The 26,240-nt window shown below is 35.9% G+C and overlaps 1 protein-coding gene across 3 annotated transcripts; it reads left to right on the top strand.

The window, feature by feature from the left end:
- The first annotated feature begins 1,342 nt into the window (after positions 1-1,342).
- On the top strand, positions 1,343-25,276 carry LOC120633723 (UPF0518 protein GJ17503). 3 transcript variants are annotated; one of them, XM_039904049.1, is made up of 16 exons: positions 1,343-1,646; positions 4,989-5,159; positions 5,905-6,089; positions 9,881-9,950; positions 11,446-11,530; positions 12,127-12,235; positions 13,425-13,585; positions 14,399-14,532; positions 16,046-16,132; positions 17,975-18,163; positions 19,279-19,632; positions 20,039-20,567; positions 21,190-21,368; positions 22,544-22,685; positions 23,772-23,894; positions 24,309-25,276. In XM_039904049.1, exons 2-16 carry the CDS (start codon positions 5,013-5,015, stop codon positions 24,551-24,553), a joined length of 2,739 nt encoding a protein of 912 aa, XP_039759983.1. In that variant the 5' UTR covers positions 1,343-1,646; positions 4,989-5,012; the 3' UTR covers positions 24,554-25,276. The 3 variants fall into 3 exon arrangements, with proteins under 3 accessions (XP_039759983.1, XP_039759985.1, XP_039759984.1); XM_039904051.1 differs by having other exon boundaries at positions 17,996-18,163; XM_039904050.1 differs by having other exon boundaries at positions 1,343-1,546.
- The last annotated feature ends 964 nt before the right edge of the window (positions 25,277-26,240 follow it).

The following is a 26,240-nucleotide window of genomic DNA, read 5'->3' on the forward strand; positions in this document are numbered from 1 at the left end:
TGTGTTCAGGCATAGTAATGATCACAATCATGCCTTAATAATCGATTAAGCCCCCGAAACTGCAGTAGAGTTGCGTGGAGCGTGGAACTAACCTAACCTAACTCTAACCTCCCCCTCCCTCAGAAAGGACGCTGTTTCCAGCCGTGGAACATGAAATCGACTGTAAATAATAATGATGTTGATGATTAAATATTAAGTTAAATTATAACCTTGATCAAATCTTTGAACAGTGACGATTCTGGGAGCTCCAAAATTAAGACATAACCAAGGAATAAACCTATCAAAGTCCTTAGGAGTAGGTGCACCACCACGTTCACTGTCTTTTCCCGAAACAATAACTTGTGAACTAAGTTTTTTCGATTCAACACAAAGGGAAGCCGGTTTTATTTTAGCGGACTTCATGTTGAAAATAGGATACTTATTTAGGTATATAAATATTCAAATAGGTCACTTCTGCTTCTCAATTATTTTAACATAATAATTAAATAAACTTAAAATCTGGCCAAGGAGTAGGTAAGGTGCTGTATTAAGATATAATGTACTTTCTCTGTGATTATGTGTCAAGAAAAATCGTTGAGATTTATCTTCTTCTTCTTCTTTTGCTTTTATTGGATTTAAGGTGTGCCAAATCGGCACGTTGTAATTACAAAAGTGATTGTCGAAAAGTAAACAATATAAAAATATACTTTTTATATATCTTATCTATCTTCTTCTTTGTGAGATTTATAATCACTGAGATTTATTTGACAATATTTGTATCTGACGTAATGAGAATTTTGAAGACCTATACATCATTATTCGATATTCCATCCCTCTGTACCTAATCTTTTGATAAGTTGCTATGCAAAGTTGTTATTTGTAAGGCTTGTAAAAAAATAATTTGCTTAGTCTATTAATTTATTATGCATAGATTACGGATAGATCGATGCTAGATAGAAAACGGACACTTATCTCTGATCCTAATCTAGACCAAATACAATCAACTTTACAGTCTCCCGCCACGTCTGTCTGAGTTTTCTTTCAAGATTATTTTCCTTTTATCTCAATAAAACTGTGGAAAAGGTTCTTACATTACCTAATGGTACTTAGTACTAAAACTTAAATGATCCTCACAAAAGTAAATCGGAAAAATAGCAGAGGTTCCTTCGCTATTTCGTTTTTAACATTACAGAATATTTTATTTTAATATGTTACTTACATGGATGTATTGTAGACGTTGCAAAACATTTATTGTACCACATTCTTTGAAGCCTCAGACTATGTTATGCCACAAAGTATTGTCTATGCTACATTCGTACGTCACTTGTCATCAATCTTTTGTGCTTCACAGTGATGTCATTTGTCACGTCTGTCAATTGTCATGGCTCATGCTCAAATATCACACTCGCAGCGCAATTATGGTTGTTTTGCATTTTATGAGGCATAATTCGTGAACAGTTTTAGAAAAACCTAACCGTTTTAAGATAAAGTTATTATTAAACAACAATATAAGTGAAACAGACGTAGTGTTAGTAAATAGAAAACGTCCTTATTCAGTTACAGGAAGGTAAATTTTGTCGATAAATATTACGTATCATGTAACAGTGAGAACTTGTGGTTATTTTGTGGCTGGCGCGTCTATTTTTGATCTGGCGGTCTTCCTTAAAGTAAGTAAACATAGAAACTGCTTCGTCCCTTATTTGCACCGCGTTTATATTATGTTTGTTAGTGTTATTTTAGAAGATCCTTCGATTGGATACAAGTCATAATGTCAAGGTCTGTACTAGTAATTTTGACATCATCTCATTCGGTAGATGAACGAGGAGGCTACAGCAATAAGTTGTATTCGTTTTAATAAAAATAAAAAATAAAATAGCCATGAGTGTTTAGAATAAACCCTGTACTGTACTGTACTGTACTGGAAATAGGTAAATATTTAACACAATGAAAAAGAAATAGATGGTGAAATACATCAGAAAGTTTTCACTTATAGTCTTTCTATTGTTGTAGGTAAGTTCACACAGGTTTTATATGATATACAATACCAGAATATTAGATGATTGTGATTCCATAACAAATAGTGAAAGTTGCACACATATTTGTCTCTTGAATTATTGTGGGTGTCAATTTCCTAATAGTACAATTAAAGTATTTTTATAAAATTACTTTAAATATATACTATATTTGAAATGTTTTTGGAATTGTTAATTATTGTAATAATTGTTGTTGCCCTAATTGTAAAAATAATGAACTATTGAAAAACCACTTTAAATTTCACTACTACTACATACATCACATCTATTATTGTAGCTATCAGCCCACCAACCCTTATTGGAGCAGTATTGTAGGTCTATGCTCTCATCTAAACAGTTTCCTCTGTAATAGAGAAGGCCTGTGACCAGATGGGGTATGTTATTAGGCTTTGGATGATGATTATTGTAGTCATAAGTTTCATTCACTAACTTAAAACTAAAGGTTTATACTAAAACCTACCTTAACCACAGTTGTATAGAAGCACACTGATTTCTACAAATAAAATTTATTATCCTTTTTCTTCTGAGGAGACATTTTGAAACAGTAGATGGCATATTGCTTTTTTTATTTTATAATTTTAACTACTCTCGGGGGATATGAGCCTGCAACTCTCCAGCAATTGCAGCCTGGTTGTTTTACTGTATAAAGCATTCTGCTGCGATTGAAATTCATAAATTTTATAAATGTGGCATATATAGTCTGTGTAAAATCCATTGAAATGCACAATTTTAACATAAGTTCTACTAATTCACTAAATTTTACGGCCCGTCTAGGCCTATCCCATGACTGGAAACAAATGTCCAAAGAGTGCTTTAGGTCTTAGCAGCTTATATCAGAAACTTGAAAGTTGACCAGATGTCAATGATTACTGACAGACAAGCTATCTGCTTGGTCTGTCAATTATTACAAAAAAAACAAATAACTTATTTCGTGAATATCTCAGTGCAATAATCACACTTTTTGTACTAACTAGAGTTCACTACAAATATAGAATGCTGAATTCTATATTTGAATCGCTGTCACACTAAGGTTGGCACACATTTTAATGTCAATGATTAAACTTTCAATCGACTAATGAGATACTTGTTTGCATTTTAATGACTAGTTGAGGTCAAATGTTATATTGCTAGCATTAATTAAGACGCTATATAATAGCATTTTATAAGCATGAATTCAAATGAATTATTGCTTGTAATCAAACTAAACTAAAACCAAACTCAAAATAGAATGAAATAAAAAAAATATATATTAAAGAGGAGCTACAATATATGTCCAAATGATATTATATATTCTCTGAATTAAATTATCAAAAGAATATCTGCTGAGCTTCTTGCCGGCTCTTCTCAGTAGAATCTGCCTTTCAAACTGATGGTTGAGTCCTTACACCTGTCTTTCTTTTCGCATACGCGCCGAATCTAATGGACAGATTCAATGCAGTTAAGTATACTTAAGAGTTATTTTGGATTAACATTTGCCATATTTTTCATTCTGGAAAACTCCTGTATTCCTAATAGATATTTCTAAGGCAATTTTACTCTAATACACTGTCGAATTGGAATCGATTTTAATAATACCTTTTTCCATTATAAAGTTTGTATTATAAGTATCCTCGTTCTTTAGTCCTGCTCCTCATGTCTCGGGCTCGTGACCACCGTCCGTTTTATTTTATCGCACGCAACGTGGAGAGCATTGTAGACATCAGTGTCGAGTGAGAATCTGGTCAGATCAACGCATCGTACTGCTGCCACGTTATCTTTTTCTTTCCACTTTGCCAGTAACTACAAGTTTTTCGAGATTATCTCCGTCTATCCTGGCAATATGTCCGAAGTACTCGCTTGAGGCTGTATGTAGAGAGCCTTGTTTCCATTTTGACTTGCAAGTATAGATGCATTGGTCGGTAATGCAGTTCATAAGATCCGGAGCATTTTCCTCCAGCACCACATCTCGAAAGCTTCAATACGTTTGAGGTCTGCAGATCTTAGGGTTCATGTTTCAGCGGCATAGAGAAAAATGGAGACAACGAGTGTGCGTGCGAGTTTGGTCTTTGATATTTTTCTGTCTCCCCAAGTTTTGTGTAACTGGTACATGGAATTCTTTGGTATTCTAATTTTCTTACGCAGGTCTGATTCGCAGGAACCGTTATTTACGATGGTAGAACCGAGGCAAACGAATTCTTTGACTATTTTTAAATTCAGCCCTCCAGTGAGCTCTTACTGATTCCTCCTGTCTAACACCACGATTTTAGTTTTAAAATTGTCATTATAAAGGCCCAAATGATTGCTAAACTGCTGCATTATTTCCAGTAATTGAACCATTTCGGCTTCATATGCGGCCAGAATTGTTGTATCATCAGCATAACGAAGGTTATTTGTTTTCAGACCGCCGATGTGTACGCCTCCTTCCCACTTGTCGTCGATTTACCTCATAATGTATTCGCAATACGCATTAAATAAGATAGGCGAAAGCCTTGACGCTAAGATTATAAGTATAGTATATTCCAAATTTTGTAAAGACTTGATCAACATCAATACTGTCCTTCTCACCAGCCTGCCACTTATCCATGCTATGATAAGGAGTTTATACTTTTTGGTGTTACGGATAATGAATGTCCAAAATACTCCAGTTTTCCTAGCTCCAGAGCCTGATGCCGCTAGCAGTGGCATCTATGTGGTTAATATTCAATCAACACGCACGAAATAATTTTTATCCACGTTTCTGATACGAACCGCTAGGATGTGGAACGCCCTCCCGGCAATAGTGTTTTCTGCAACGTATAACTTGAGCACCTTCAAGGCTAGAGTGAATAGGCTTTTTCTAGACAAGCGTGCTCTAACCTAGACCTCATAATAGCTTTCTAAGAGGCATGATTGTCGACAAGCAATGGCCTATATCGTTAATAAAAACAAAAAAGCTTCCCTATTCTCTTAAGCACAGCTCGTATATGCAGTGCTCTTTTAATATCATAATCATTGCAGGTTATCATGATATAAGGACGCAGGATGAGTTGGCTGCGGAGCACATCGCTGACGCTGGCAAGGCAGCTGTCGCGGTCCCTCGACCCTCGCCACGATTACGAGCCTCAAGCTTGCTACAACTCCTTCTGCAAGCATTGGCAACAGGCGAACGATATCATTGTCAAGTCTCAGGTAAATCTTCTCTTCAGTCAGATTTATTTTGAATACTGATCTGTTTTACCGGCTTTAATATTAAGAAAATCTTTTACTTGTTATTATGTAAAAATAAACATAAAATTAATACAAACGTTGTAGTAACTAATACAAGTAAGATAGAAAAAATGTAACCATTTCATACGAGTATAAAGATATATACTCGTTTGAAATTAGCGGTCCTCCGCAAGCTCGGCAATCTTAGAAAAAAATACTGTTGCGCACTTTATTTTAGAGCTATTTAAAATAAACAATTCTTTCTTACACCATTTTTGCGTCACTTTAACCGTTTGCGCATCGCTTGCAACGAAAGCTCTCAAAAGAAATATTTTTCCCGTTTTGCAACTTTTTTCATTCATTATCCGCTCCTATTGGTAGTAGCGCGATGTTATATATACTATAGCCTTGCTAGATAAATTGACTACACAACTAAAAAAGATTATTCCGATTCGAACCAGTAGTTCCGAAGATTAGCGCGTTTAACCAAACACACTTCAGCTTCATAATATTAGTAAAGAATAAAAACAAGTACGTTACTCTAATTCTTAATTATTTTTTTTATTTGATGAAGTTCTTTAGAGATGAATGGTGGAATTAACTTTAGTTACTAGTAATCGGTGCAATATTATACGGAATTCGGAACCATAAGTGTTGCTCGAAAATATATCTTCTTTGGGAGCATAATAATTGTGTACTTCTTAAGTAACTAAGCAAAATATTACAGCCACAACACCTGCACGACGATGTCTTGGGCGTTGTCAACCACCTGGAGCAACTGACGACCTTGCTTGTGTTAGAGGCTCGTGCCAGAGAGATCAACTGCAACTCCAGCTCCGCCGCCTGCCTCGAGTATCTGTTGAGCGAGAACCTGCTCGACAAGTTGTACGAATGGGCTTTATGTACTGGCAAGTGAGTGTGCCCATACTTTACTGTCCTCTAGCCACATGTTTCCAATAAAAGAACTGACACGAGCCGTCAAATTAAACGTCACTTTTATTTGTCGTCTCGCGCCAGAGAGTAAACTGCAACCCCAACTCCGCCTGTCGCGAATAACTAATGTTCGAATGTAATTGTTCTATGTCGCTTATCATATTTCTGTTATTAGTAGCCAGCAGTACCATACCTAATTTACTATCACTAATTTCCTGTCCGAACGGTGCTTGGTGTTATACATAAAATAGCTAACAGTTTACTATTTAGGGCACGTAATTCTTTTACCAGATAAGACGACAAGCAATTATTTATATAAAATACAAGATAACTGTTTGACGGCCGATTGGCGCAGTTTGCACCTATTGCTTACTGAGCCCAGGGCCGTGGGTTCGATTCCCACAACTGGAAAATGTTTGTGTGATGAGCATTAATGTTTGTCAATGTCTGGGTGTTTATATGTATATTCTAAGTATTTATGTATATTATTCATAAAAAATTTCATCAGTCGTCTTAGTACCCATAACACAAGCTACGCTTACTTTGGGGCAAGATGGCGGTGAGTCTATTGTCGTAGTATATTTATTATTATTTTATTTAACTCAAAACGATTATTGTGAAAGTTATAAATAAAATTGCAGTATCTTAATATTGTCAGTAGAAGAGATTAAATGCCTTTAAACTTATCTATTGTATAGATATGTTTGTTTAATGGATAGGATGCAGATCCGTTGCATTGTTTAATTATCCCACGGACACGTGCGAGACTCACAGCTTTGTCGTTATTAACACGCACCGCAAAGAACCGCAAGAACGAAAGTCACCTAAAAGACCCATAAGAAGTATCTAGTAGGTACTACAAAAATGTTGGTCTTTAGTCAGTTCAAATAAAAAAAAAAAACACCAAATTAGTTCACCCCTTACACACACACACACACACAAACAACCGCTAAACTTCTAATACTCATAAACTTTTTGCCTCGGGTGTTAAAATAACTCATAATAAAGCAGATGTCTAAAATATTTCTTAAAAAAATGAGATTTTTATCCTGAAGATAAGGCATAAAACATAAATCCTAAATAAAGTAATTTAACTTACAACCTTTACACGATATTATTTGGACGTATAGTTTAAGAGATTTATAATACGTATGGGAGGGGAGCTTACGTGTGAGTACAACATTCCATTACAAACCATTATAACGCGGTAGAAACCGGAGGGAACAGCCGTTTTATAACCGCATAGCTCTCAAATAGTCTTATGAACGTATCTACGTACGTGAACAATGTCGCTAATAAATGCATAATTCTCCAGTTATGAGTTTTGTATTCCACGCAAACAGTTTAAGCTTGTTAGCCGACAAGAATGTTGAATGAATGTTATGTTCTTGGAAAGATGGCACAATAAGGCAAACTCTAATATAAACTCAGAGAACATTGAACGAAGAGTGGTTTGGTATTCATTACATTTATGAACGGATTTATCTATACTCCTTATATAAGAAGCGGTCAAAGCCTATTGGGCATTGGCGTGCACAGGGTATGCATAAAGCAGGTGCTTGGCACAAAATGTACATAAAATCCCCTCCAATACGAGTTATGTAAAATAATTCGGGTATGCAGTGGTTTTGTGCATGTATGAAGTGCACGCCACTGCTAGTGCTTGACCGAGTTCGAGCCCCGGCACACATAACAGACTTTTAGGAGTTATGTGCGTTTTAATTTAAGCAATTTAACTATCACATGCTTTAATGCGTGAAGGAAAACATCGTGAAGAAACCTGCATGCCCGAGAGTTCTCCATAATGTTCTCAACAGCGTGTGAAGTCTACTACAGCGTGGTAGACTACAGTTTTAACCCTTCTCATTCTGAGAGGTGACACGTGCCCTGAAGTGGACCGGTAATGAGTTGATGATGATTTTATTTACACACCACTACGAGTAGACGAAACAAAAAAAAATTATTAGAATACAAAAGGCGGCCTTATCGCTTAGCTAAGCTATCTCTGCCAGGCAAACTGTGTCTGTTGGTGTAATTCGTTGTGGTTTGTGGTTTAAATAACGTACTAGTTATTTCTATTGTTGTTGTGTTTTTGATGAACACGCGGGAGACGGAACCTATAGTTTTCTATAGATAAAAATCTGCTATACCTACGTCCTTCTGGACGCAGTTATATGTATAGGCAACGAAGAGTTTCTTTCTAAATCCAGAGGGAACTCGTACTTTTCCGGGATAAAAATTATCTATTGCCATGTCCAGGCTGTACTTATATGTGATAAAAATTCATTCAAATCGGTGTAATAGTTGAGTGGTACAAAGGTAACAACCAAACAGACATACCCACTTTCGCTTTTATAATATCAGTATTAATGTACAGTGGTTTGGAAGATGTTGGGAACTATTGTACACTATCCTTACCCGTTATAGACAAAAGAAAATTAGAGATCAGTCCTAACATGCTGCTCACATACGGGTTGGCGGGCTATTATAGAGTTTTAAATGATACTAGCGGTTCACCGCGACTTAAGAGGTAAGCTTTCCTTAGATAATTTGCATCCGCTGTTCTATACCCCGATCCATCGTCACATCGCTCTCCCGCGTTTTTACTTCGATTTTGCGGCTCGTTGTGTTGTTATACAATCCATTGATTTCCTCAAGCATTGAGCAATTTAATGCAAAAGAGTTTTTTTTAGTCCTACTGTTTTTTGTTTAAACCGATGGTAGAATCACAAACAAACAGACTGACTTGACGTTTCAAAAGCGTTTATGAACTAGGTCTACTTGAAATAATGACTATTGAATTTTAATTTTGACCATGTTGTATATTTACCTACTAAAATCGAATTTCGTTTATCATATTTAATATTATGATTAAAATATAGGTATTTATTTTGCTGATAAAATTAATAAATAATCATATCTTTATTTGCAGTACATTCCGCATCTTATCGCTAGCGTGTATTGTAGCAATCATTCGCTACTGCCATGTTGTTAATTAGAAATGCGTGACCCATTTCGAATATTAACAGTCGCATTTGATATTTGTATAAAAATAATATTATGTTAGGATTAACAAAGAATCTTTCAAATATCATATTTATCTAAAACTGCTATTAAAGGTTGAACGCCGAATGACGTCACGTCTATATAAACAAACCTTTGTACCGCCTGTACTTCGAAAATTTTCTAGCCCAAAAGTAAGCGTAGCTCGTGTTATGGGTACTAGGATGACTGATCAATATTTTAATGAATAATATGCATAAATACTTAAAATATAACATATATAAACACACAAACACTAAAAAAACATTCATGGTCATCACACAAACATTTTTCCTTTTGTGGGAATCGAACCAACGGTCTTAGACCCAGAAAGCAGGGTCGCTGCCTACTGCGCCAATCGGCCATCAAAACATAGGTCTTTTGTAGAGTTCTTAAATCCACGGTTCTGGGCCGCTTGTTTCCCGCGGCTCCCAGCGACTCGCTTGATGTCGTCTGTCCACCTCGTTGGAGGGCCGACCAACACAGCGTTGACTTCATTATCTACACCCATGTACACCCAACAATAGAATATCATCATAGTAAATAAAAGCTGTATTTGGGACTTTGACAGTTCAAAAATAGGAGTGCTCCGATCGTCACCAAACTTTACATGATTACTCGCCAGGTCAAGTTTCATTGAAATCGGTCCCGCCGTTTCGGAGCCCGTACGGAACATACCCACACACTTTCTCTTTTATATATATATAGATAGATGTTAATTGTTTCAGATATGAAAATGCAGTCCAACTTGAGCAGCTCAAACTATTTGGCCATCTCGTCAGTCATTACAGTTCGCAGGTATTTTCTAGAAGCATAGTCCGATCTGCTTGTCTGACTGGTTTCCAACCGGTCATAATCATACAAAGTGCATAAATTGACAGACATTTTTAGTAGTAGTAGTAGAGCTTTTTGTGACAAAGCTCGTTACATAATATGCATTTATATAATTTTTATTAGTGATTTTACTAATTATCAATTTTATAAATTTAAAATGCATATAAAATTATATGCATTTTAAATTCATAAAATTGATAATATGCATTGCTGTGCTCTAGTCTGAAGGGCGTGGTGATTGGTGTAATTACAGGCTCATGAGCAGTGGCGTGCATAGAGGGTATGCAGATGATTTTAAATAAAAGTAAAAAAAAAGATTTGAAATAAAAGAAAATCTCCAGTACCAGTTATAAATATTTAAGCGTAGACTTTTTATAACTCTTACAATGCCTATCCTTAAGGTTTTTATAACTTATATTTCTTAACACCTACGCCTCAAGTTGATTTGTCACGGCAGCACTTTTAAGGACGTGTTTCTTTCGCAAGCCCTGCGATAAATATTGCCCGGTTTATTGGCGAATTCTTCCCGCTTGGTCCATCGTATATCACCTTTACACCTCTTTTAAAGTTTAAAGTTTATCACATGATGTATTATTTGGCGACTTTAGTGTTATATCTTCTATTTTAAGACATAAGCAGCAATGCATTAGTTTAAAATTAAGTGTACTTTAAGCTGCTTTTAATGACCAACAATAAACTCTTTAACATATAAGTCATATAAGGGAACGAGGGAGCGTTTTTATGTTCGCGGAATAAGAGGGTTGGAGGGGCGGTGATTAGGCTCATTGGTATCGTAACGTGTTCAGCGACTCATAATTTACTACCGATGATGAAGTTAAGGTTCCAGCGTATTTTGAGGACAAAGACAATAATTTTTTTTTTATGAGGGTTAAATAAATTAATTGATAGAAAATGTATCCGTCTTGAATATAATGAAAAGGAAAAATTTATTTCCAAACCTCCATTCCACGAACATGGCTTACCCCGTTATTGTAGTGCATCAGAAATGTTCGCGAGACCTCCTACTGATGACTTTTTTGCCATCAGAAGAAAACGAATAGATTACTTGACGTAAATAACGTGGGTAAGCAGTAAAGGAATTCTGAAAGCATATATATAGCATTAATAAATCGATCGATATATCTCTGAATTACAAGCTGTATATTAAACTCCGCGTAGGGCCGCCTGGACACAGAAATTCTAATTTGTAACTTTTTGTATATTGCATATTAAGTTGTTTTGATTTAGTTTAGTTTTTATGTAATAGTGTAGATTGGTCATAGTTACCAAATAAAAACGCTCCCACGAAACGTGTGAAGCTCATCTATAAAAGCAAGCAAATAAATCCCAAAGTATACTTAATCAAGCTAAGGGTAGTTAAAAGTGTGTGAATTTAATAACTATAGACGTTCGCGAAGAACAATTATAATGCAACCTTAAATTAAATTGTGATTCCCAGGTGATAGCCGCGGAACCATTTCTACGGCCTCTATTAAAACTACTCAGTGGATTCAGGAACCAGCTGCCTCTGTCGAACTTAGAAAGTGAGCGTTATATCTTATTATTTATAATTTTTTCTAATTAAAATTAAAAAATTACACAATTTGGATGTTTAGATGTATTTAACCCCCTAATGCGATAACCAATAAACCTGTTTAGTTAAGATTACAGATCGTTTATAAATACGAGAGCAATAAAATGAACTATAACATCATTTTTATTACATAGAAACAGGCGTTACTTAACTGAAGTTCTAAATACAGGCCAAAGGTCTTATCTGAAAATGAGAAGTGTTTAGGAGGATGTAGTACATTCTCCAGTAAGTGCGTAGACTTCACACGCCTTTGATTATTGATAACTTTCAGGTATGCAGGATTCCTTACGATGTTCTCTTTTACCGTTAAAGTAAGTGATATTTAATTGTTTAAAACGCATATAACGCGCTCACCGTTGCGCCTGGGAAGCCGTCAGATCTTCGATATACATAGTACCTGGCCAATGCGCTTGATTTATTTTTGTTTAAAAAACATAAAATACATCTCCTGATTTTTTGGCAATGTATTTTTAGACCTAAAGATAGATACTTATTATTTTACAATATATTTGGACATACACTGTTACATTTTTATGTTTTCCTCAGGTCAATTGGTAGCGGTATTGAATCAGCTATGCGTGGTGTTAATGCAAAATATGAAATTCATCGATCTGTTCTTTTTAACGACGCACACCAAAAATGGTTCTCAGGCAGAGTGAGTATAATTTAAGTTCTTATCGTAATTTTCAGTTATCAACCCATTACCGGACTACATGGCACGGGACTCCACAGAATGAGAAGGATTTAGGAATAATAAATTAATTCCTAAATATATGTTAGCGGTTGCTCCCCCTGGCTGATACCTACGCTACGCCATACACATATTGTGACGTCACTACAAGATTCATTAATATAGAATTGCTTTAATATTTCTATTTTGATTTATATAATTCGTAATAATACTTGTGTAAATAATTAATGTTTTCCAAATAGAATAATAACAGAATATTTTGTGAAATAACTTATCGGAAACTAATATCGTAAAATATTATTATTGGTTCGTTTTGTTGTCGACATTGTAAACGGTACCTGAGCCGCATAAAAGTAGAAGCATTACCTTCTCAAACATTCATTCTGTATCAAGTAGTTGTAGGGGGAAAATCGGCTCGATTATATGTCAAATGTAAAAAGTGAAAAATTGTATTATTCCAAGTCCTATCAAACTATATAGGACTTGGAATCAAATTATTATATTATATTAACTTTGATTTAAAATTGATGCTCTGGAGATGTGGCGCTGGAGACGAATGCTGGGAGTGTCATGGACCGAATTTCGTACCAACATCTCTATACTCCAAGAAATCGACATTAAAAAACGTCTTTCGGCGTCAGTACAGTCAAATCTTAAAATTCTTCGGGCACGTCTCCCGGCGTGAGAGTGACTCCATAGAGAGTCTTGTCGTGCAGGGCGAAGTGGAGGGCACTACAGGTCGAGGAAGGTCACCCATGCGATGGACCAATCAGATTAAGTCTGCTGTGGGCGGTCCTTTGCACGAGTGCACCAGGCTTTCGGTCAGCCGAGAAAAGTGGCGGATGCTCGTGTGACTTCTGCCTTCAAAGACGCTTCATGATGACCAAAACCACTCTGTCAAGAGTGTAACGACAAAGAAGAAGAAAAATAATACAAGAAAAAAATTGTTAAAATGAAATTATATTGTAAACTTTATAGACACTTTTTTTTTTATTTCATAAAAGGCTTTTTATATTTTATTATTTAATTTCATTCTGTCAGGTGTACAATAAAGTGTTTTTCATTTCATTTTCATCTCACCAGGACCTCGTTTTCAGTAATGAAGGAAAGACCATAGAGAGAGAGTTTATCATCAAAATTGCTTGTATTACAGATTCATAATCGGTCGTCTGCTACTGTCATCTGTGCATCGCGAGGGTTCAGCGGGATCAGTGGCTCGAGATGCTTTTCTTCTGTGCGCCAAAATGTCGGCCAGGTGTCCGCCTTTGGCGCACTGTTTGCTTACGGGGAACGCTTGCCCCATACTGGCTACAGGTCAGTAGAGACTGTTCATGCCGCGTCAATAAAGAAACGAATTTATTTTTTTATCTATTATTGTTAGGTACACAAAACAGTTTATTAGAATCTTACATAAAATTCATAATTCGTTTAAAGGAAATGCATACAATTCTTCAATAAACTACCCGTTGAAATCTTGGAGATGTTTCTTAAAACGGACTACGTAATCGGTAAAAAAGCTTGGGTGTAAATTATTGCTCTAACCAGGTTGCTCTTCTAATAATTATTTTAAATGACATTGTGAGATGGTGATAACAAAAAAAAAACACCCGGCTAAGTTTGTTGTGGGCTTCTTCTTTGACCAGGACGCGTTTAGACGCGCTTCGTAACTTTAGTTTTAAGTTTACGAATGTGGTTATCGCCATCATCTCTCTACCGTGTAATTCTCATGTACGCATCAAAAGTGCCACCTATGGGCCTACTTGAATAAAGATATTTTTGACTTTGACATCATCATTATAATATCAATCCATTACCGGCCCACAAGGCCGTAGTCCACCACGCTGGCCCAGTGCGGATCGGTGGATTCCACACACCTTTCAAACACAGGCGCAGTTTGCAGCGACCCTGCTTTCAGAGCCTATCGCCGTGGGTTCGATTCCCACTACAGGAAAATGTTTGTGTGATGAGCATGAATGTTTTTCAGTGTCTGTGTGTTTGTCTACATTTTCTAAGTCTTTATTTATATTATTCATAAAAATATTCATCAGGCATCTTAGTACCCATAACTAGATGGCGATGTGTGTATTGTCGTAGTATATTTATTTAAATAACTCTCTTTCATTCTAGGGCTAAGCGGTCTATACTCACTGTTGCCACGCTCGCTGGGCGACACGGTGAAACTCACTCCCGATGACGTCAACCGCGTCCACAAACTGACACTGTTCATTGATTCATTGGAGTTCTGCAATGCTGTAGCGCAGGTATAACTTTTTTTTTTTTAATCTTTATTTATTTGGGACTTTTATCCAACATGGATATGCCAGCCCCATCATCCCTTAAGTAACTCGGTAAATAACAAGAAACTGAATTATTATATTAATACCTACTATAAAAGATATGTAAAAGATACAATCTATTATAGCCTACGCAAATATATCTCAACAACAGACCTGAAAGCTTCTGTGGTCGGTTGAGAGAGAAGGTCCGTTAGAGCACTTACATCCAATTCATTGATGTTGTACCGCATAACATCTAGTCGCTCCAAATTGTATCTGCTACATTCCACCAGTACATGGTGGACATCATCTATCGTACCGCAAACATCGCAGTTGGCAGAATCAGGTATAACTTGTTCAAAATTTGACGACACTTCGCCGGGATGGCGCAGTGTTGAACTTCGTTTTATGAGTAAAGGGCCCGTGTTCAATCCCCTACGGCGGCAATTTTGGGTTTAGTCTAGTGCGCTGCTTTGGCTGTTCAACATTTGACGACACTGTGCCAGGAACTTGAACTTCGTCTTATGTTGGCGCAGTGTTGAACTTCGTCTTATGAGTAAAGGGCCCGTGTTCAATCCCCTACGGCGGCAATTTTGGGTCTAGTCTAGTGCGCTGCTTTGGCTGTTCAACATTTGACGACACTGTGCCAGGAACTTGAACTTCGTCTTATGTTGGCGCAGTGTTGAACTTTGTCTTATGAGTAGAGGGCCGTGCGGCGGCTAAATGTGTGTAAGACAAAAAGCTCGCCCGAGAAAGTACTATCGACATGCTTGATTTTGCCTCAAAAAAGCATTGGTGCAATGCTGTGTTCCAGTCTGAATGGCGTGGTTGCCAGTGTCATTTATGAACTCATCACCGCTATAAGCCTCATGTATACCTTTATGTGGCTTATAGCGGTGATAGCCCAGTGGGCAGGAGCTCGTCATCCACCAATCCGTACTGGGCCACCGTGGACTTCAGCCTTAACCCATTCCCATTGTGGGACCAGACCCGTGCCCCGTAGTGGGCCGGTAATCGGTTTATATGAGGCTTAACACCCACGCCTGTGTCTATCAACAGACAGGCACGTAGCAAGACGTGTTTCTGGTATGATGGTTGCCAATTACCATCAGGTGAGCCATCTGCTCAGTCCGGCAATTATACCGAAAAAAATTATATATTAATAATAATTGTGGTGAATAAAACAGCCCGTACAGCCTCGACTTAAAGAAATGTTAGAGACGGCCGGAGATAGAACGGCGTCGTCCCGAAGGGGGGTTCTAACCACCAGGATATCACCGCATTTGCAATAAATAATTATTATTCATAAGAAATGTAAAATTAATCTTAATTTGATAATACAAGTTTGAGTTAACCTGCTAAAGGCAGTACCTAATAAATTTTGTTACACCAACCAACCAACTTTGTTCCATGAACGCAGTGCCCTTACCTAAACTTAAAATACGACCGGTAAAGGGTTGTAATACTAATGTGACAAGTTTCAATTTTCTGATGACAGGTCGCTCATCCATTGATCAGAAAGCATCTTCTGGATCTGCTCTACCAGGGTTTCTTGGTACCAGTGATGGGGCCAGCTCTGTTACAGGTAAACATTTGATCCATGACGGGTTTGATGGTTTGTCACTGGCCATGGGACTGAGTCCCATTCAACAATTTAATCACCCTAGCACCAAACGTGATTGTAACATTAATTGTTTGGTCGATTGAATTTATGGCATAGTACTTCTGTCTCACGAAGACCGTTTTGTATCGTTTGTATATTACCGACAAGTGTATTGAATAAACGTAAATAACATTAAAGTTTTTCTTGCCCTCATTTTCTATGCAGACGTTAAAACAAGTTCCCGATCACACAAACAGAGAGTGTGTATGTCAAAACACAACTTCAAACTTTATTAGACTGTCTTCGTGATATAGATATACATAATATACTGTTGCTAAGCTGTTTTAAGTATTGCGACTGATTGGTTACTGTTAAAGTTTGGTGGTAGGGTACTGCATGCTATTAAATAAGATATACTAATTATTTCATTACATAAATCTTTATAATATATGTTATTTATATAAGTACATAAATACATGTAAAAGTTGTAATTAACGAATTAAAAATTATTTATTATGATATTTTTGAGAAAGAATATTGCAACATTTTAAATATTATTTATTTTATTATTATCTATATATAAATGTGTGAGTATTATGATCATATCAGCTCTTATTGTGGACGTAATATTAAAGCAAGTCACGGGCTATACAGCTCGAGCTTACTAAATAAAGTAAAGCCAGCGTGAGATAAATAATATACCAGTAAAAAACTTTGAATTTATTAAAAATACCAGGTATTCTCAAAAATTGACAGTTTCAAAGTAGTGCTGTCCTTTCACGATGTTGCTCGTTGAAAAAGTTTGCACTGTTATATAAATTTAGGTCAGTTTAGAAATTTATATTCTACAACATTGACACAATTAATCAACCTTTTGTTACACTGTACTTTACGTTATGTTCTTTGTCTCATTTTAACAGAAATAAATGAATGAAACTTATATTCACTTTTAAAGTAGGGACCGCATAGTCCAATTTATAATTACGCCTATTGTATGACTTGATATGATTATCATATGGTTTCGTGACTCGTGTGGTTATGGCAATCGGGGTATGGACATCATACCAGGTATCACGGTTCAGTGACAGTCTATTGTGGACTTTATCATCCTAAGTCCTGTTTTAACTTTTTGTCGCTTAATGGGAATATCAACGAAAAACATGCGCTTTTTTAATGTTTTTTTTTCACGGGCAGAGTTCCTTTGGTTTTAATTATCGCTTCATTGCATTATGCATATGTTGTTCACATAATTACAGGTGGTTGATTCATACATATAAAAAATATATAATTATAAGCAACCATTAATTCTGCTGTTTTTTTCTTGTCAAACGTTTTTGTTTTATAGCCTAAATGTTGCCAGAGAAATGAAGTTTTTGTAGCTCAACCATACATAACATTTGCTTAGTGTTATTCAGACAGATATATAGTATTTTGAAAGTAGAACTACCCTCATTTTAGTGATATGTACGTACATATGCACATACGTTTTTGGAATACAGATAACAAGCACATATACTTTTTTGTTTTTTTTTTTACTAATAATGCACAAGTTGTTCTAACATCTTACTAAATTGACACTTAAAACTTTCAGTGGTTAACGCATTATCACATAATTTTTTACACGCACTTGTTTAAAGTAGTCGCCATTTTTAAACATTGTTTGTTTTTGCCCAAATTAAAAAATAATCCCATTGTTAGACCTTGTTTAATAAACGTTTCCGATTCACTTTAAAAAATACTAAAAAAAATATAACTACCCTCATTCCTTCAATAACTGTCACTCGACCGCCATCTATCGCTCGTGGCCACGAAACACGATCGTAGAAGAGAGCGGGCACCTTACAGAGTGGGGCGACTGAACAGGCGACAGCCATGTTATACCTCGAACTGCTATTGAGGTGTGTCACTGCCGGAGGATTGCTGAGAGTGATACTGCATTTTTTGTTCATGTACGAGTACGATGGAGTCAAAGTCATGGATGTTTTGTTGGGAAGGTTGGAAGGGAATTCACAGGTGAGAATAATCCATAATAAATATATTCCATAATTATGAATGAGAAAGTTTGTCTGATTTGGCTCAACCGCTGCACCGATTTTAATGCAATTTGGCACAGCGAAAGCTCGCATCCTGGTAACAGACATAGGATTCTTTTTATCGCGGGAAAATAAAGGGTTCCTATATTATGTTGATATTTTTCATTTTCGACTCAATCGCTGAGCTTGAGTACAGACACAGAGATAGATTACATCCTGGAAACGGAATAGGATTCTTTTAAACCTGAGAATAAAAAAGAAAATGTAATTATACGACTACATATTTATTTATTTATTTAAACATCTTTATTGCGTAGTATAGGATAAATTAAAAATATACATAAATAAAAATTAGAGGCAAAATGCGACCTTATCAATAAAAGTGATCTCTTCCAGGTGACCTTAACGATAGCAATATACATGAGAGATGGGAAATCGCAATTACAATAAAACAATTCATCAATTTGCAAATTAAAGTACATACTACTATCAACTAATATAATAAATTATAAAGAGAAAAATAAAATAAGATATATAATATATAACATATATATATATATATTTACTATAGATATTTAAATGCACATATACGAGCAGCATAATTATAATGACAAATAGTGATTCCTAACACGGTTTTTGAAAATAGCTAGGGATTTTGCTTTTATTGTGAAGGATTCCGAGTAACTATGAGACTTACATTTCATCATTCTGAGAATATTCTCCCTAGGGGATCGCTGAGATCCTTGAGACGGACACATAGTACAATAAAAGCAGGGGTAGCCGCGAGCATCGGGTTTCCACCAAACTTTTTTCATTATGATTTGAGTTCGAGTAGGCTCAAAGTCACACCCGTTTCCCAGCTATCTCTAATGAAGAAAACGAAAAACTTTTGTTGTATGGTTGCGGAAAACAACTTCATTTGAGGGTTGGTGATACAATGGATTTCTTTTGAACATTATAAGCTGTTATAACTGTTTTTAATAAATAAGTTAGGACACATTTTAGTTGCGTTGTTTAAAAAAATCGACACATGTGATACCTATTTGTATTTACATACCGGGATACCTTTATTTAAGTACGTATTGATGTTTTCAGCTGTCATTAGTCACATTATCGCTTATGGAGACTCTCATAGACATCAACTGCGAAGACGTGATGATAGAGCTCATATATAAATACCTTTTGAATGGCAACTATCTCATGGCCACCTACAGGAGCAAATTATCCGAGCCAGAACCTTACAGAGATGCGGCAGTGGCATTCCTAGGACTACGCCCTAATTGCTGTTCTAGGCCTTTGGAGAAGACCAAGGAATGGGTGGATGAGATGGCCCTAAGTGGGCGACGAGTGCTTGATTTTAAAATAAATTACGATAATAGAAGGGTGAATGGAGTACATAATGATATTGCGATGAATAATTTAGTCCATGAAGCTAATTATGATTATGGGGTAAGTGTGTTTGTATATTTGCCTGTGATTTCAAAGGAAATGTTTCAACGCTGGTTGGCGGAATAGCGACAAAATTAGTTTTTGGAACTTACATAACACCTAAAATGATGATGAAGAAGTATTAATAGCCGGGATCGACGGATTTATGAGGCCAATTGGTAATCAATGTCAATTACCTAACTCGGCTGTTAACAAAAGTTTCTTGGTCTAAATTTTTGGTCTAACATGTCTCCCTAAAATCAGTAACTTTTCTAGTAGTTAATACCAGAGAATTTAAATTATACGATTAGTATTAAAGAGACCAGTTGGCAATTTGATGTAAAAGTTAACGAATCGGCATTTAATAGTCGGTTCCAAGTACTCGTGGTCTAATGTCAAATAATATAATATCTTTAAACAATTACAGAATCCAAATGAAACTTTATACACGAACTACCATGCGTACCTTTGCGACGCTCGCTTCGAGATCGTATCGCGAACGATAGCGTGCGCAAACTGGAGCTTTAAATACGACAGGGTGTCCCCGAAACGCGAAACGAACAACAATTCCACAAAAGAAATAAAAGAGATCGAAACACTTCCGGTAAGGGAACAGGACAGTCTTGTGTCCCTTTCTACGAGTGGTTACGATACTTTGAAAAACAGTGATACCTCAGAGAAAGAACCGCATAGCTTGAACTCTTTGAACGAAGTCGCGGAAAGTCATAAAGTGGCCGACCAGCAATGTGAAACGAATGATAGTAAAGACCACGATAGTTTAACTTCGTTTGGAGAAAGCAGCGGTTACGATAGCTTTAGGTACAGGGTTGATGATAATGAGGACGAAGGTTTCGCTGAGGAATCGTTCCGGAAGAGCTTCGTGAAGTGCTGTGATGTTCGGAACGACGACGAAGTGCCTTCGGTCAACTGGCGTGCAAGCGCTGATTCTATGATCAGTAAGTTTCTGAATTTTATAACATTAGCCGTAACTAAGGCCTTAATCAGTAAGTTTCTGAATTTTATAACCTAAGTCGTAAGTTAACTTCGTGTGGTATCGATAGAGCGGCATCTTGTGACACATTATTGTCACTAGATGGCGCTGTTTTGATTACATACAAAACGAGGTTACGAGTTCAGAAAAGAGCTGTGCGTTCGATATATAAACTTAGAATCTCGTCGTGCAAAAAGTTAAAGAACTATGTTTACTTACAGTAGCTTCCCAACATATTCTTTATCGAGCAATATTTTTCCTGGGAAGCGTTGATAACCTAGTGGGAAAGACTTCGACTTCCAAGTTATGTGCATTTTTTGTAGTTAATAAAATATCACTTGCTTTAACGGTCAAAGAAAACATCATGAGGAAACCGGCTTGCCTGATATTTCTCCATAATGTTCTCATAGTTGTATGGAGTCCAATCCACACTAGGCCAGCGTGGTGTACTACGGCCTTGAACCCTTCTCATTATGGGAGGAGACCCGTGCCCTGTAGTGGACCGGTAATGGGTTGATATGGTGTTGATAGTAGGTAGAGAAAATGTAGAACTGTAGTTCTCAGTGTAAAGTTTGGGTATATTTCAGGCCCGCTTCTAACCTGCGTCCTGAAGAAGGTAGCTAACTTCCTGCAGGCGGACCTGGCAACCACGTGTCGTGTTTCGAGTCTGGTCTGCAAGCTAGCGTCTTTCCCCACACCGTTGCTGACTTCACTGCTTCTGTGTCCCGGGGTCGTGTTACAACCGAATGTGCCTTCGTTATTTCAGGTATGGATTTTCAACATTGACACTAGAACTGAATCTAGATGCTTCTATAAGATGATTACATAATATTTAATTGTAGTAGCACCTTCCGCTTCTTTTATAGAGTGACATTTGACGGCCAACTGGCGCAGTGGGCAGCGACCCTGCTTTTTGAGTCCTAGGTCGTGGAAAAATGTTTGTGTGATGAACATGATTGTTTTTCAGTGTCTAGGTGTTTATCTGTATATTACAAGTATTTATGTGTATTTTATTCATAAAAATATTAAACAGCTATCTTAGTACCCATAACACAAGCTACGCTCACTTTGGGGCTAGATGGCGTTGTGTGTATTGTCGTAGTATATTTATTTATTTATTTCTGCAATAGAGTCCAGATACTAAATATTACTTGCATCAATATTATTAGTTTTCATTTTTTAGGGTACCGTACCCGAAGGGTGCCCATCGGACCACTGCTACTAAACCCTGTCCGTCTCCTGGCCGTCTATCTATCGGTAGTACCAGGCTCTCATGAACCATAATCGGTTAAAATGTTCACAGAGCGAGTAATTCTATTGTAAAAGAAATGGAAAATCTTAATAATTTGAATTCCTTATCTAGTGTTTACAATTGCACCTTAACACGGAACCTTTCCTATGCAACTTAAACTCACACATATCCGTTTTTTGTGTCCATTTTAATTTACATTGTTGCAGATAAGACTATTTAAAATGAACATTGTCCTTTTCAATTTAATTCATCGGAAACTGTTGAAACATTAAATACTTAATCTATCTTAAACTTATAATAATAGACAATACAAAAAAACTCATTTGATCGGCTATCTGACTTTATCGTATATAGTATAAGGTTCGTTGATTTGGAATAAGAACGCTTGATGGCTCTTGTAAGATTTCTAATCGCAGGTCAACCGTATTTCAGAATGGTAGCAGAGGTCACTCTATTTCACACTTATCTCTTGTTTCACTAAAGAATCTTAAAAAAAATAAAAAGAATGATCTAGAAACGTTTCGGAGTATGCCTGTTATCGGAATTATCAAATTGCTGCGTCGCGTCGTAGGTACGAATTGACACAAACACGTTAAGTACCTACGCGTTCATAAGCGATAATGAACTTTACTTTACTAATATTAAGGTTGTTTGTGTGCTACAAATATCATAAAATTTTGCTTCACCAGATACTTACCAGATTAAAAGAAGAAGTCGACCAGTTGACAGACGGTTTGGCCAACAATAGCGAGTTGGTCGACAAGGCGAGAGTGTTCCTCATACAGAGGGAGATGACGCTGGTGAAATCGCGGTCGCAGACAAACGACGACAGTGAGTATTATGGATCTTTTGATAAACATCATCATCATTAAACAGCGTATAAACGTATAACGAACCACTCTTGGAAGTGTGAATAAGTATATTTCTTAAGGACCCTGTAGAAATATTAAATCAATTTTTTTTTTTCCATAAAAACGAATTCAAAACATTCTAAGTATTAACTTACGACAACCCTATTCGAGATAAAAGACCGACACGCGCATAGTACACGACGTGTACCTACCTGACCGGAGTCACATGATTTTAATTTGCATGTGATGTTTGGGCTGTACTATTAGCGTTTCGGTTTCACAGATAAGCCTCAGAGATAGTAAAAATTATACCTTTAAAGCATGTAAATCAATATTTCGGATTTCAATTACACATTGTATAAATGAATGTGATGAATGAAGGAATTCATCGTGAGGAAACCTTAATGTCTGAGAATTATACATAATGTTCTCAAAGGCATGTGAAGTCTACTAAACCGCACATTGCCAGCGCTGTGGAATACGGCCTAAACCCATCTTCAGTTCTTAGAGAAGACCCGTGCTACTTAGATATTGACGAATCGAAATTAAGAAGATTCTTATAATAGCTAAAATTACGCCATAGAACAAAGGAAGGATCAGTAGTTCGACACCTTTGATCTGGTGGTATAACCGTCGCCATTAAAGAATTTACTTATATAGAATGACTTAATATCATTGTGCGTAAAAGATACCACGACATCGGCCGCCTTTTATAAATCTATTCTTTAATAGCGCGGGTTATAAGTACAGAAATCGTCTAACCAACGCAACCGCGTCGGGACAGTATAAAGAGGCTTTGGAGGTTCCAGCACGATTGCCCGGTCTCAACGTCTTTAAGGATGACTCACGCTAGACCGTGTCGGGTTTGAGCCGAGCGTTGGCCGTAGCACAGTCAACTTTTATTGCTTATATTTTGTATGGACACATTCACTCTAATTTTGCAAGGATCTAGCGCAGTAGAGCAGGTATAAAAGTCAACAGTCAAAAATATATTTATTCAAGTAGGCCCATAGATGGCACTTTTGATGCGTACATAGCTTACAAACGTAATCATTCTTATGAACAGGTCAGACGCAACGTCCAAGCTCACCCGCTCAGAAAGGAGACGAATCACCGTTTAGGCGGATGGAGTCTACACGACGGAGTATTTCCTCGAGTTTCTCCAATATATTTAATAGAAAAGCTTCACGTAAGTTGACCATAGACAACATAGACTTTTTTATAGAGGCATATCACAATATGATAGTATGTCTGGGGCAACGCTACATTGTAGGTTATACTAGTATAAAATCTTGACTTAATCAATATAACAAAGCATCTTATTATAGTCAAGTGCGAGAATTTGTAAGTAAGTATTCATGAGTTTTAAATAGCAGCTGTATTAAAAAGTATTACTTAAATTACTTTTTTTTAATATATCGTAGTAGGTCTTTATTTTTATAGGTAAATACTCGTAGTAGAATAAATTTATAATAAGCCAAACTATAAAAATTATTAAGAATATTAATTAATATTTATTAATTCATACTGGTGCGATTTTAGAATTTTCATAAATTTATCTTTATTGTTTACGTAAGTTTAATTCGTCATTAAACTATTCCAGTATCACCTTCACAACAAAACGCGCAAAGCCTACAAAACTCCGCATACAACACACCCGCACAAAAACGTCCAATTTTCACCCAAGAGGTGTACTGGAACCAGTCCATCACACTGCGATCCGTGCTCAACGCTGTCATACTCGATGAGTGGATCAAAGAACTATCAGCGATCTGTGAAGAACAGGCCCTACGATTGACGGCCGATTACTATGAAAACGACACATATATCCGTACAGTCGCGTTATGACTGTTAGCCAACGCCTCAGAGGGCAAAATAAAAAAAAATAGAAGTGTTGTCTCTGACACTTGCGTTTAGAAAAAAGTTTTAAGATGCCTTAAAATACTGTGATTCGGGATAACTTGGAAATTGGGCATTCAAAGGTATAAATTGAATTCAATTATATTATTTTTCTAGAATGCTTTAAACTAAAACACTCATAAAAAAATCTTATTTGGTATAGGTAAGAGCGTTGTTTTATTAAAGCATTCCAGATTAAAAAAAACATTTTTATCATTAGTTGTCAATGTTAACTGTATGTCAAATTGTTTTAATTTATCGCAATCAGGCTCAAAAGGGTAAGTTCGGAGAGCCATATCGCCAGTTAATTAAAAAAATTAATAGCTAAGTTATCCCGATTAATTGTAGTATTAATTGTAAATTATTAATTTTAAAATGAAACTTTTCTTTTTGAAAGAAAAATTGAATTTAAAACAATTTCGTATTTATTTTTTCTAGAATGTCTACTATTTTTAACGTAAATAAAGCCTATATATCCATCCATATGGGTTGTTAAGTGTAGAAATAAGGCATAAACGCCTGTAGGTTTATTTAAATATCGCATACTTAATTCTAAGTACATAATTTTATACATAAGGTAAATTATAATGCAACTGCAATTAATTTTAATTATTGAATGCCATGAACGTAATTTTGAACTGTGATTTTATAATGTTCAAAAACAAAATTGGAATATTATAATTTATTATATGAACTTACAATATTTTTAATAAACTTTAATGCTAATTATAAGATTATTTTAATGTTTTATGTTTGCAATAAATAAGAGAAAACCTTTTCTTTTTAAATAATTATATTGTATTATCGTGTTTTACTTCGTATTCTATTTTTTATTTACAATGTCAAATGTTTTTGTTTTTAATATCACAATTTGTATGTTATATTTTATTTGAAATACTATTTTAATTTTCGACTTAATTATTTTGTATTGTTAATATTTAATTTGGGTGTATCAAAACTAAACTAGATTTAAATTCAATACATTCTAAGGGCGGAAGCATACTTTAAACGCGCGATTTATATTGATTACCTATTCAAGTTAAACGAAATCCAATAACACCTGACTACGAGATCGCGTTTGAAAATCTTTATAGGTCAGTCGTCGATTAATTAATCATCGATCAAATACGCTGATCGTTCACTAAAATTAATAAGATTTCAAAGCGTAGTTGGTTATGCGGCGCATGCGTTTTACAACTGTTCTTTAATAAATTGAAGTGACAATGCTTGCATCTTTGACATGGCAACTCAAATTATAATATTTCACTAAGAATTATTGCTATTTATAAAAAAATATCTCATCTGCCTTTAAAAAATAATGCTATATAGATATCCTATTTATTTCTTTACTTTTTTTTGGTTCAGTTTTGCTAGACCCGAATCGACGCCATTATTCATTTTATTGTTTTAACTTTTTAACTGTCGTTATATTCGTGCAACGATTAATGTGCTGTTAAAAAAATGGTTATTTGTTATTGTGCTGTCAATTTGGGTAACATTGGCAGTCAACGGAAAAGTAGTTGTTATTTCTCTCAAATTGATTTCCCAAAGTTCTCAATTTGGTGCATTTTGTGTAATAAATGCACACCTATTTTTCCATGGTATCGTTTCGCGGTTAATTTGTTTATATTTGGTT

Source organism: Pararge aegeria, chromosome 22, assembly GCF_905163445.1.
Source record: "Pararge aegeria chromosome 22, ilParAegt1.1, whole genome shotgun sequence".
Lineage (NCBI taxonomy): Eukaryota > Metazoa > Arthropoda > Insecta > Lepidoptera > Nymphalidae > Pararge > Pararge aegeria.

Coding starts and splice junctions, on each gene's coding strand:
- LOC120633723 (XM_039904049.1), top strand. CDS start 5,013: ATGAGTTGGCTGCGGAGCACATCGCTGACGCTGGCAAGGCAGCTGTCG. Junction 9,951..11,445: donor TCAGTCATTACAGTTCGCAG/GTATTTTCTAGA, acceptor TGTGATTCCCAG/GTGATAGCCGCGGAACCATT. Junction 22,686..23,771: donor GTCGCAGACAAACGACGACA/GTGAGTATTATG, acceptor TCTTATGAACAG/GTCAGACGCAACGTCCAAGC.